The 12772-nt window shown below is 49.0% G+C and overlaps 1 protein-coding gene across 5 annotated transcripts; it reads left to right on the forward strand.

Moving 5' to 3' along the window:
• The first annotated feature begins 723 nt into the window (after positions 1–723).
• LOC119878287 (melanoma antigen preferentially expressed in tumors-like) lies at positions 724–8843 on the forward strand. Of its 5 annotated transcripts, none has more exons than XM_038588943.1 (5): positions 952–1221; positions 2720–2789; positions 3149–3269; positions 7393–7692; positions 8110–8843. In XM_038588943.1, the coding sequence occupies exons 4-5, from the start codon at positions 7403–7405 to the stop codon at positions 8264–8266; spliced, it is 447 nt and encodes a 148-aa protein (XP_038444871.1). In that variant the 5' UTR covers positions 952–1221; positions 2720–2789; positions 3149–3269; positions 7393–7402; the 3' UTR covers positions 8267–8843. The 5 variants fall into 5 exon arrangements, 4 of the variants coding, with proteins under 4 accessions (XP_038444871.1, XP_038444872.1, XP_038444873.1 ...); XM_038588944.1 differs by lacking the exon at positions 952–1221 and adding an exon at positions 1570–1739; XM_038588945.1 differs by lacking the exon at positions 952–1221 and adding an exon at positions 2326–2389.
• The last annotated feature ends 3929 nt before the right edge of the window (positions 8844–12772 follow it).

Consider the following 12772-nt stretch of genomic DNA (forward strand, 5'->3'; position numbering starts at 1 on the left):
CAACTCCCAGCCACGGCGGGTTTGCTGTGCTAAAGTCCTCCCGTTCGGGAAAGACTGGCCCCTGGGGGTGTCGATGAGTTACCTGCATTGAGGCCCCTGTGATCTGAAATCGTCCTGAACCCTCTGAGCCCATGGGACTGAGTGGGCCAAGCCACTCTAGTTTTTTTAATTTTATTTATTTATGACAGAGAGAGGGGCACAGTCAGAGGCAGAGGCGGGCCCCTTGCAGGGAGCCTGACGTGGGACTCGATCCCGGGTCTCCAGGATCAGGCCCTGGGCTGATGGCGCGCTAAACCACTGAGCCACCCGGGCTGCCCTCCCACTCTATTAAAAACTAAAATCTTGGGACGCCTGGGTGGCTCAGTAGTTGGGCATCTATCTGCCTTCTGTTCAAGGCTTGATCCTGGGGTCCTGGGATCAAGTCCTGCATAGCGCTCCTGGCACGGAGCCTGCTTCTCCCTCTGCCTAGGTCTCTGCCTCTTTCTCTGTCTCTCTCAAGAATAAATAAAATCTTAAAAACAAAACGAGCAAAGCTAAAATCTTTAGGGCACTTGGGTTGCTCTGTTGGTTAAGCATTGCACTCGATCTTGGCTTAGTTCTTGACTTTGGGGGGTGAGTTCTGTCCCCATACTCGGCATGAGGCCTACCTAAAAAGAAAACAAGACACAAAACCAAAAAAAAAAAAAAAAAAAAACCATCCCCCTAAGAAACAAAAACCCCATCAAAGTCTTTTATTTGAATACTTGCAGAGCCATCCTTCACTGAGACAGGATTTGCTCTTCTTGCCCTCTTCTCCAGTTTCTCCCCTTGTGTGTAACTGGGGCTATGTTCCAGCATAACAGAGCAGGAGATGCGCTCAGGCTGAGAAGGCAGATGAAGGTACTACACCCTAAGGAGGCTGAACGACCTAACCAGCAAGTACCAGCTTGGGGACGTGTTTGGGACTGGAGTATAGGTGCTTGATAAAGGAGAGGGGGATTCAGATTGGGTAGGGTGAATTTACTGCTTTGGGAGTATTCTTCTGAGATACAAGGTTTGACATTCTGTCAGGGACCGCAGGAGTTTGTGTGAACTTGCTACAAGGATGGCTTCTAGAAGCATGAAAGGAAGCTACGGCCCGTGCTCAGTGAGGTTGAAATTGCTGGACCCCTGACAGATGGCAGCTGAAGGCTAAACCGCTCAGGGATTGTGAAGCTGGGATACATATGATGACTTTCTAAGGTAAGAAAACCCAAGCAAATGGATATATTCCACAGGAAGCACCGACAAACACATCATTTACCAAGGCTCTAGGAATATGCTGATGAGAGGGACAGCAGCGTCGTTAAACAGTTCAGTGGTGGGGTACGTGCATAGGCCAGTGCTGACAAACAGTAAGAGTGGCTTCATAGAAACGGATGACAGGACCCTGCAGCACTTGAGGTCAGGCGGTGGCATTGAACCATCAGAGGCCAGGTTTACACCATTTACTGTGAGCCATGAGGTTGGAGTGGCAGCCAAGGCACCAACCCACAAAGGGTTCCAGAAATGGTTTGAAGAGCCCAGTGTTTTCGTACAAAATGGAAGGTCAGCCACCAGGAGTAGTACTCTTATTATCAAAAGAAATCAAGGCTGGATGATGGGAGGCTGAAGACGGCTCAATACAAAGGCATGATCCCTTGCCAAGTTCTAGTCAGTGTTCAGGCCTGGGACTGTCTAGTCTTTGAAGAGGAGGCCAGGTCCCCAGAACAAAGGACCATGTATGTATGGCAAGGGGATAAATATTCTTCCAGGAATTTTCGTACAGTTATTCAGCATATCTTTTACCTGTAGCTGTGCAATAAGTTACCCCAAAACTTAGTAGCATAATTGACTATTTTTGTTATCTACGTGGTTTCTGTGGGTCAAAAATCTAGTTAAAGCTTAGCCAGATAGTGCTGGCTCATGGTGTCTCTGAGAATGCACACAAGATGTGGGTTGGGGCTGTAGTCATTTGAAGGTTGAGCTGAGCCTGGGATGTCCACTTCCAAGGCAGCTTACTCACATGCACAAGCAGGGGGAGCAGCAGGCTCCCTGCTGAACAGAGAGCCTGATGTGGGGCTTGACCCCAAGACCCTGGGATCATGACTTGGGCCACCCGGTGCCCGGCCAGTAAGTTTTTGACCAGAGGCCTCAATTCCTTGCCTCATGGATGTTTCCATAAGGCTACTTGGGTGTTTCCATGACGTGAAAGCAAGTGATCCAGGGGAAGCAAAGCGGAAGTCACAATGCCTTTTATGACCTAACGTTGGAAGTCACACATTGTAATTGTCACAGATTGTCACAGGTCTGCCTTACTCAGTGAGGCAGGGGACTTCACAAGGGAATGACTGAATACCAGGAGGCTAGAATCATTGTGGCCATTTGGGAGGTAAATGCCTCCCACATTTGGGTAAATGTAAATAAACAAGGGGGATTGGACTCTAGGAGTAATTTGAGGAGTGGACTGGGGAAGGGGGAATATACCAAGAATTTTAATATTGTTGGATGTAGGGTCAGAGTTAACATTAGTTTCTGGATATACAAAACATAATCGTGGCTCACTGTTAGGATGGGGCCTATGGGGAGCCAAATAAATAGAATCCCAGGTCAGGATCCAGCTCACAATGGTAACCGTGTGACATTACTCAGTTTGCAGATGTTAATGGAATAGAATGTTTGAAAATCCATGCAGAACACACATTGCGTCTTTCATTTGTAGGATCAGAACTATCATGATTGTGGAGGCCAAGTGGAGGCCTCTGTACCTGTTTCCATCCCTGGTCAAAATAGTAAGTATAAAACAATATCACAATCTAGGAGGAATGACGGATATTTTTATTACTCTTTGTTGTTTCGTTTTGTTTGGTGTTTTTTTTATTCCTTTGTTTTTAAAAAAGATTTTATTTATTCACATGAGACAGAGAGAGAGAGGTAGAGACATAGGCAGAGGGAGGAGAAGCAGGCTCCATGCAGGGAGTCCAATGTGGGACTGGATCCTGGGACCCCAGGATCACTCCCTGACCCTAAGACAAATGCTCAACTACTGAGCCACCCAGGCATCCCTAATTTTATTCCTCTTAAGGATATAAAGGATTCAAGTGATGGTCCTTGTCATATTTCCATTTAATTCACCTGTCTACCCCTGCAGAAACCAGATTCATCCTGGAGGTTGGCCGAAATTTCCATAAATTCACCCAGATAGTAGCCCCAACTGAGGCTGCTATGCCAGATGTAGTCTCTTCGCTCAAGCCAGATTCATGACTTCTCAGGTACATGGTATACAAACATTAGTTGGCAAATGTGTTTCTTTCTATCCCTATCAGATACCGTTTGGATTCACATGGAGCAGACAACAGTATGCATTTCCCATTGCTCCAGGGTTGTACCTTTCCAGTCTGTCATAGTTCACGTACCACCTGGGTATCTGAAGAACATTGTGCCATTTGCTCCTCTGATAGCTTGTCAATGGAGTTAGATTACAGGAAATGTCTGGCACATTGGAAGCCTTGGTAAGAAACGTGCATTCCATTGTTGGAGAAGATGCCTGTGAAGATTCAATTATCTGCCACATGAGAACAATTTTGAGTGCCCCAACAGTTGGGGACATGCTGGTCCTATCATCCAAAGTAAAACATGAGTTATACCACTTGAATCTCCTGCAGAGAAGGAAGCACAATGCCTGAGAGGACTTTTCAGGTTTTGGAGACAACATATTCCACATCTCAGAACACTCTCTGCCTTGTATACCAGGTGACACAAAAGACTGCCACTTAAAAAAAAAAAAGGTTTTATTTGTTAAAGAAGGAGAGCACAGGGCAGGAGCAGAGGGAGAGGGAGAAGAAGGTTCCCTGCTGAGCACGGATCCCAACACAGGGCACGATCCCAGGACATTGAGATCACAACCTGAGCCAAAGTTCCCAACGCAGGGCTCCATTCTAGGACGTTGAGATCACGACCTGACCAAAGTCAGACTCTTAACTGACTGAACCCAAAAAGACTTCGACTTTTGAGTGTATCCCAGAATAGGAAAGTTCTCTGCAGAGCAGCAGAGTCTAAGCTGCAGTTGAAAGCAGCCTTGTTACTTGGGCATAAGACTGAGCAGATCTCAGAGATTGGGTGTATCATGGGTAGGGAACGATACCTTCCAGGAGTCTGGAGCAAACCCATGCTGTCCACAGAGGTGGCTCGGATATGTTTCATAAAGCCGTTCCTGTAATGCTGCTGGGCCCTGGTGGAAGACCGTTGGACATGACATGACCGCATGCCCAGAACTGCATCTTGTGAGGTAAGTTCTGTCAAACCCACCAAGCGATAACGTTGGTTAGGTTCCACAACTATCCACTGGTGAGCGGAGGAGTCCCACAGAGTTAGAAGCCACGGCTGCCACCTGAAGACTTTATCCTCTTTGTGTCTAGCACCGAGTTGGCAAGCAAAGGAGCCCCCATTCTTGGTTGGAGTGAATGACCCAGGTTAGGAAAGGATAGGGCTGCTTTTAAACCGGGACATAGAAGGACGCCTGGGTGGCTCAGCAGTTAAGCATCTACCTTCAGCTCATGGCGTGATCCTGCACTTCTTGGATCAAGTCCCACATCGGGCTCCCCGAGGGAAATCTTCTCCCTCTGCCTCTGTCTCTGCCTCTCTTTCTGTGTCTCTCATGAATAAATAAATAAAATCGGAAAAAAAAATTAAAACCAGGGCATAAAGAGCAATAAGTTTGACTCCCAGGAGATTCATCCAGGACCCTCTTGGTATTCCCTTGCCCCGTTGTGACAGTAAAAAGACAAGTGCCACAACCCTTGCCAAAAGAGGCCTGGTGAGCTGGGGCTCAGAAATTTTAGAGATGAAGGTGTGAGGAAGGCCACCTGGCAACTTAGCGAGGAGGACAGCAGAGTTTGTAGGGACCTTGAGGGGAATCTGCAACAAATAATGCAGGGAGGACAAGATGAGTATCCATCATAGCCCAAGACCAGCTGCAGTGGCCAAGGCCATCATTTACTCACTGGTCTTCCTCTTCTGAGTCTTCCCCAGGATTAGAGGCCACTGGAATCTCAGGGGGAGACCCTTCCCACATAGGTGAAGTGCATTCAGGCGGTGCACGTGGTCAGTTGGCCAGCAATAGATCCTGGATTTTGTGGAGGAGAAGAGTGACGCATTGTTGGCTGCACTCAGAAGTCAGAGGCCTCATCTCCTCCTACCTGCTGGGCAGAGGCCCGAGGCCTTGGGCTGAGAATCTCCACAAAGGGAGAAAGCAGAAGTCAGTGTGACAAGTAGACTGTGCTTAAACAGCCACCGCAACTACAGAGGGAGGTTGATGAGGATCGTTCAGGTGCAGATGCGCAGCGGGGAGATGCTTAGTGGCTTCAGGTGGGAGCAGCTGTAGGTGGGAATGGCTCCTCCTCAGAAAGGCATTTGGGAGGAAGGCTGACAGGCTGAGGGGGAGGGCAATGGAGGTCGCCTCAGAGTGTGGGAGTTCTCACTGCCGACCTTTGGAGAACCTCTTTTCTGTGTCCTCTGCAGCCATCAGTAGAATATACATCCCTCATGAGGAGTCAAGTAGTTGGACTGACTTTTTTGCTGAGTGAGAGGGGCATGAGGGAGGGGCAAGGGCAGAGACACCCCTCTGGGTTCCAGGCATGTGGCTCTTCTTGGGCTGTTCCTTCAGAGAAATGGGACATTTCAGAAGCACAGGGGAGGGTTCACACACAGCCACTTCTGCAGCAAGGGCCCTCCTGCTTCCGAGGAGCTCTGCCATCAGAACAGTTGGTGGTTGTGACAGGGGCCTGGTGTGCCCTCCTGTCCTGCCTGCTCCATAAGCTGCCTCCCGGGCCTCAGCTCTGAGCAGGTGCCCCTTCCTGCTCATACATAAGTGGAGCATGCTCAGTTGGGTCATAGTCCAGTGTTTTGGTGGTTCTAAATGCTCATGTACCAAACCTGCCCCAGCGCATTCCCCTTGTGCCCCACAGAAGAGCAGCCTGCCATGGGATGTGAGGGCTGAGCACTGCTCCAGGGAGCAGCAGAGCAGTCGGGGTGGGAAGTAGAGGAAGGTCGGGCCCGGGTGTGGATTGCTGGCCGTGCTGGTGGTGGAGGTAAACGCATGTGGTTGTAGAGCCTCCTCGAGTACCACAGTGCTGGCGGGTGGCTCTGGCCCTCGCCTGGGGCCCTGCCTGCGGCTGTTGCTCCTGAGGCCTCGTGGGTTCTGCAATTGATTTCTGATTTCACCACCTGTATAGGCTTAGGTGTTGGCTTCTGTAGTCTGCACACTAGTTTCCCAATCCACCTTTTTCAGATTCTAAAAGTTGGCTTTTCTTGAAGAGTGGGGCTAATTCATTCTCCTTGACTTTCTGGTCTTAGCTATTCCTTTACTTCATTTAGGGTTTCAGGAGGCAGCTGAGAGCACTCAGGCTCAGTTGTCCATGTGTCATCAGAAGTTCACTGAGAGATTCTCAAATGTGTCAGTCTGCTCTTGTTCCTAGAAGAAATGCTTTGTGATTCTGTTCAAAGAACACCAATTAGTTCTTCTTAGTAATGTTTTAGTAACGACCTTTGTATCTACTTATACCTGAGATGGTACATTTTAAAGAAGATTTATTTACTTGAGATAGGACAAGCGGGGAAAGAAGGGCAGAGGGAGAAGCAGACTCCTCGCTGAGTGCAGGGAGCCCCATTCGGGGCTCAATCCCAAGACCCTGGGATCATGACCTGAGCTGAAGGCAGCCGCAGAGCTGAACCACCCAGGCACCCCACGATGGTGCTTTAATGTTCCCTTCTCTTGTCTTTTTCTGACATTTTATGTCAAAAATTCACTAGCCCCATAAGAGGGGTTTTTTATGTCTTCTTGATTTTTTAAAAATAATTTTCTAGTCTCTGAATTGCTCTGAGCTTGGTAGAATGTGAATAGGGACGTATTCCATAGAGCAGGAAGGAGGACAGATCTGAACTTGTGGAAAGTTGCCGTTACTGTTTTAGAAGCTCTGCTTGCCAGAGAAGGCAAACAAAACCTCAGGACCCGACCTCTTACCACTGGACTGGGGTAAGAGATGGGTTATTCTGTCCGGCTCCTTGAAATCACCTTGGAGATGGTGATGATCTTTGGGAAAGTTCAGGAAATTAGGTTTGGAACAATTTATACTCTCTGAAGTCCAATAAAGAATGGAGATGAAGCCATAATTGTTTTCCTTCACTTAGCTGGTATTAAGGGACACTGGGTGAACCTAGCAGAGAAAGAGCTGAAGATTTAGGACTAGAAGTTGTAGGATGGCAGGAGAGGTGGAGGACCGCCTAGGGTCTCACTTCCTGCTAAGATGGGTGGTTGAGGCTGAGTGTCCTGTGCCAACAGGAGGAGGCTGAGCCCTGTGAAAATCTACTTAGGCTTTTCCCTTAACCTTGTGCCAGGTTGGTGGAGATGAGTGGACAAGACCCTCTCAATCTCTTGGATCTTGCAGCACAGAGCCTGCGGAATGAGAAGGCCTCAGCTGTACGTGACCTGGAAGAGCTCCCTGTGGGCCTTTTCCCAACTCTGTCCACAGCAGCCTTTGATGGGGGACACACGAAGACTGTGACAGCAATGGTGCAGGCCTGGCCCTTTCCCTGCCTCCGTCTGGGACCGTTAAGAGATCAGTCAAGAACTCAAGACCTCTTGGAAGCCGTCCTGGATGGGCTGGAATTGGTTCCTCCTAACGCAGTTTGGCCCAGGTAACTGGAGAGTTGGGGTGCTGGTAGGGGCACAGTGAATTGCAGAAGTGGGAGCTGGATTCAGGGATGTGGAGTCCAAGCATGTGCTAGCCTCTCCTGGTGGTGCAGCATCTGTCATCATGAGGCCCTGAGGCCATTGTCAGAGTCCCTCCGTGAAGAGAGTCCTGGCATAGTTCAGAGCTGATCATGCTACTGAGGTGGTTAAGAGTGTGGCTGGGTTCCTGGGTGGTATCCCGGCAACGTATAATGTGGGGAAGCAAGGAGGGCACCTAGAAGGCGTAGTGGACGGCAGAGGGCAGGGCTGCTGGTTGGCACAGTGGTGGGTCCCCAGGGTCTGCCGCTGCTGCTGGTCTCCTGCCGGCCCCGCTCTACAGGCCTGAAATTCCTCATGTCTGCTCTCCTCCTCATTCCCCACAGGAGATCAAAGCTGAAGGTGCTGGATTTTACCCATGACGTTGAGCACTCCAACTGGGAGGAGTGCTCGGAGGCTACTCCTGCACCCTTTGTCATCACTCACATGCTAGAAGAGCCGGAGGCGGACAAGCTGACACCCAGTTACAAAGAACGGCCTTAGCATCACCGAGAACCCGAGGAAATACACAGAGACCTTTTCCTAGGTGGTTTGTTCGGCTTCTTCCACCTGTCTGGGTTCCCCTCGTACATACTCCAGAGAGTCGAGAAGAACCATGGCGGTCTGCGCCTCCACTGTCAGACACTGGTCATTGTCCAAGTGCCATTCCTCAGCCTTGTCGAGATCCTGGGGATGCTGGAGCTGGAGACCATCCGGGAGCTGAGGCTTCATTACAGGAGTACGTTCTGCTCCCGTTCTGACCTAATCCAGTTTTTTTACCCGCGCAAGGGTAAATGAGCAACCTGGGCAACCTCATCATGAACGACATCCCCTGGGATTTCCCTGCAGACTGTTTCTTTTTGCTGAGTCCACTGGGCCGCCTCTAGAAGCTCCATCTCATCTTTGGCTGTCTCTCGGGCCAGCTGCATAAGATGCTGAGTGAGTGTGCGACAAGTCCCTCTGAAGGGCCAGGGGCCAGGATCCCTGGAGTCTTCCCTGAACCCCGCTGCGTCGGAGCAGAGACAAGCCTGGATTTCCAATCCTGTGAGGCCGCAGAGTCACTGAGGACACAGACTGCAAGGCTGAGGTCTCGGACCAGCCAGTGGCTGTCGATTGCTATAGAAGAGAGAGATGCAGGTCTGAAATTGGCCTGTCATTCACTCTTTCATTCATTTTCACGCACTCAGTCCGTGCCAAGCAGACAGCTAAGAATGGATATGAAACTCTGACCAAACTCAGGGTCTCGTCTTCCTAGAGCTTATGTAGAGAAAGTGAACCAGGATGGTAGGTTGTCAGGGTGGTGTTTGAGGGAGGGAACTGCCCCCTCACCAATGTCTAAGCTCAGCTGATTTGATGAACTCCTTCCTCTCTTTTGTGTCTCACAGACTTCTCTGTAGCCTGCCCCCCCCTACCCCCCGAATACAGAGCTGTTCTCCTGGGCCTGGTCTTTGAGTAAATAGAAGCATGGGGAACCATCTTCCCAAATTCTCCAGCCAGTAAAACCTATGCTTTACCATGTGTAGGAGCTATAGCTAAATTTCATTAATTCAGCCACACTTTGTGGAGCATGTGCGATAATTGTGTTGATGGGCTTATTAGGAAGCTAAGGCTGAGAGGTGCCTGACTCCATAGTCTGCAAACAGAGAGGTCCCATGGCCAGCGGGGATGGGTTTCACTCCACACTCTGTGGTCTTAACCACTACAGAAGCCTGGCTCCCACCATGTGCATCCAGACTCGGGTAGGCATTGTGCCAATTTCTCAGGCCAGATTTCTGGATCTTTCCCAAATGTATCTAGTGGGACACTCGAGTTTCCAAGAAGTGACTGTGTCTGTCTGTCCACAATGGCCTGCAAAACCACTGGAGACGCTGGTGATCAATGGATGCAGGCTCATTGAGAATGACATCACCTACTTGTCCCAGAGCATTCGTGCCACCTGCCTGAAGGAGTTGGTTCTCTGTGGCAATAACCTGTCCCACACGGTTCCTGGGCCCCTCCAGGTTCTGCTGGGGGAGGTGTCTGGCACTCTACAGCACCTGAACTTGTGCAGCTGCCGGCTGAAGGAAGCCCAGCTCCGAACCCTGCTTGCCTGCTCTGTGCTGCTGCTCGAGCCTCCCCTCGCTCGTGTTCTACGACCATGTCATCTCCACATGGGGCATCACGAACGTGCTTCAACAGTTAGGAGGGTTGAAGGAGCTGAAGCATGTGCAGTCCCCTGTTCCTGCTGAATGTGTTGTATACTTGGATGAATACAGGTGGGGGAAGCTCAACAGAGTGGAACTTGCCCGGGTGCACGCCAAGTTGCAGGAAATGTTGCAACCACCCCAGCGGGCCAACATGGAGTCAACTAATTCTACCTCAGTGGCCTGACAATGAAAACGCACAGCTGACCTGATGGGGAAGAGGAGCAGCATCTGTCCTGGAGCTGTGGTTGTGGATTTCCCGGATGGTGTGGCTTCAAGGAAAACTATCAAAACAAGAAAACACAACCAACGCTCCAGTGGGGACTGCTGTTTCTGGATCCAGCTGGGGCTCAATTCTTCATGAAATTGACAAGCACTGGTCAAACATGGACACTGTGCAAGTGTTCTGATGCTGCGTATAAAAGGACAACTTCGCCTGACACTGGTACTTCTAGTCTGTTTACCCAGTTTCCCTTTCATTATGCTTCAGTATTCCCACTTTGAACAACACGCAGTTGGGTGAGTTAATTCTCAAAACATTAGTTTATAAAGTGAGGTCAATGAAATGTTCATCAAAGGAATAGGTGAACGTGATACGATCAACACGGAGCGTTCATTCAACTATTTGTTCAAATATTTGTTGACTTCCTGTTTTGTTCAGAAACTGCTCTCACCGGGAAGACGGTGTAAACATTCGGGGTGTCTGCTCTCCAAGAACTTAGCTTTGAAAGAGGATGGGGCCCACTAAACCAAGTCAGCAGACCCGTAAGAAAGCTGGTTTCAAAGGAGCGCTGTAAGAATGACAGAAGGAATACCAGTCTGATGAGGGCTTATTGGAGTTAGGAGCACTATGAGATGATTGAGAATATGCATCAGTCTCTGCCCTCAGTTGCTGGCACAGAGCTCCTGAAACCTTGTCATTTCCTAAGTAATAACACTAGGAACATCCTCTGTTCCAGCATTTGGTCTTTGACCCCCATCCCTGACAGAGGGCTTTTGTTCTTTTAAGATTTTATTTATTCATGAGAGAGACAGAGAGAGAGAGAGGGGCAGAGACACAGGCAGAGAGAGAAGTAGGCTTCCGCCCAGGGAGCCCGATGTGGGACTGGATCCTGGGACACTAGGACCACGCCCTGGGCCAAAGGCAGGGTAACCCACTGAGCCACCCAGGAGTCCCCAGAGGGCTCTTGAAAGCTTTATAAATTCCCAAGTGATAAGGGTGCTAGGATCATCTTTTGTTCTAATGAGGTGGCTCAGGCTGTGCTCTCAGATGGCTCCCAGATGGGACTGGTCCCCAGAAAGATGAGGCCATGATTTCGAGCTTGGAATTTTAGGCCCCATCCCTCATCTTCCAGAGCAGGGAAGAGGGGCTGGAAATGGAATGATTGATCATGCCTATGTGAGGAAACCTCCCTAAAACCCCAGTCATAGGGGACTTGGAGAGCTTCCACCTAGATGTACCCCAACACCACAAGGACAGAAACTCCTGCACGTCCTCCCCCCGCCAAGACTTCACCCTGTGTAAGTCTTCATCCGGCTCTTCATCTGTATTGTTTGTCCTTTTATAACTGGTAAATGTGTTTCCCTGAGATCTGTGAGCCACTGTAGCAAATTACTCCAACCCGAGGGGGTGCTCATGGGAGCCTCTGATTTGCATCCAGATCAGACAAGTTGTATAACCTGGGGACTTAACTACTATTGGCATCTGAAGTAGGGCGGGGGCGGTCTTGTGGGACTGGGCGGGTAAGTTGGGATCCGCCACTATCTCCAGGTGGATGGTATCAGAGATGTGATGTGACTGAGTTCTCATTGCAGGGAAAAATCGCCTCACGCCTAAAGTGTCAGAAGTCACTTGTGTGAAGAGTAACGGAGACACAGGAGAGACTCCCAGCAGGGAAGCCCCAGGTTTTTCCCTTTGAAGGAGGTAGACAGAACTGGGGTTTTCCTTTATAGCCCCTATTCTTTTTGAGGGGGGTTGTGGTGGGGAAGATCAGGGAATTGAGGCTTCTGTGTGAACCTTCTGATGACTCATAGGTGAGTGTTGAGAAGCACCCAGATATGAGGAGAGCTGGGGACACCCCTCCCAGGCGGAGAAATGAGAGAGACGGTGAGAAGGAGTCAAGGAGATGGAGGCTTCACTTTGAGTAGTATGGATAGGTTAACAGTATTTTTCCAATCCAGGAACTTGGAATGTCTTTCCATTTATTTGTGTCTTTGAAAATTTCCTTCATCAGTGTTTATAATTTTCAGCATACGAGTCTTGCACCTCTTTTGGTTCCTAAGTATTTTATTCTTGCTGTTGTTATGGTAGATGGAATTGTTTTCTTAATTTCTTTTTAGGTATTTCATTGTTAGTCTTTCGAAATGTCTCCAATTTTTATATGTTGATTTTATATTGTGTAAGTTTACTGAATTTTAGTAGGTTTTTGTGGAAAGTCTTTACACTTTCCTACATATATGATCTTTCCACCTGTGAATAGATAATTTTACTTTTTTCTTTATGACTTCTATACCTTGTGTTTCTGTGTCTTGCCTGATTGCTCAGGCTAGGACTTCCAGAACAGTGTTGAGTAGCAGTAGTGAGAGTGGAGATCGTTGCCTTGTTCTTTCAGGTTTAACGCACTGGTTATATTAGCTGTAGAGTTTTCATAGATGGGCTTTATTGTGTTGAGGTTTTAGAAGTTTTACTGAACATGAGTTGGTGTTGAAGTTTGTCACATGTTCTGCGTCTGTTGAAATGATGATGATGTAATATTTGTGTCTCATTGTTTGTATTATGTCTCACATGGATTTGCATTGATTTTGCATGTGTGAGGCCAACTTTGAA

The sequence above is a fragment of the Canis lupus genome, unplaced genomic scaffold, assembly GCF_011100685.1.
Source record: "Canis lupus familiaris isolate Mischka breed German Shepherd unplaced genomic scaffold, alternate assembly UU_Cfam_GSD_1.0 chrUn_S1377H1558, whole genome shotgun sequence".
NCBI classification, from domain to species: Eukaryota; Metazoa; Chordata; class Mammalia; order Carnivora; family Canidae; genus Canis; species Canis lupus.

Bases quoted from the DNA above. Each gene is read 5' to 3' on its own strand.
- LOC119878287 (XM_038588942.1), top strand. From the start codon at position 4,254: ATGACCGCATGCCCAGAACTGCATCTTGTGAG. The intron at 4,286-7,392 runs GTAAGTTCTGTC...ACCTTGTGCCAG, and splicing joins CCAGAACTGCATCTTGTGAG to GTTGGTGGAGATGAGTGGAC. The intron at 7,693-8,109 runs GTAACTGGAGAG...CATTCCCCACAG, and splicing joins CCTAACGCAGTTTGGCCCAG to GAGATCAAAGCTGAAGGTGC.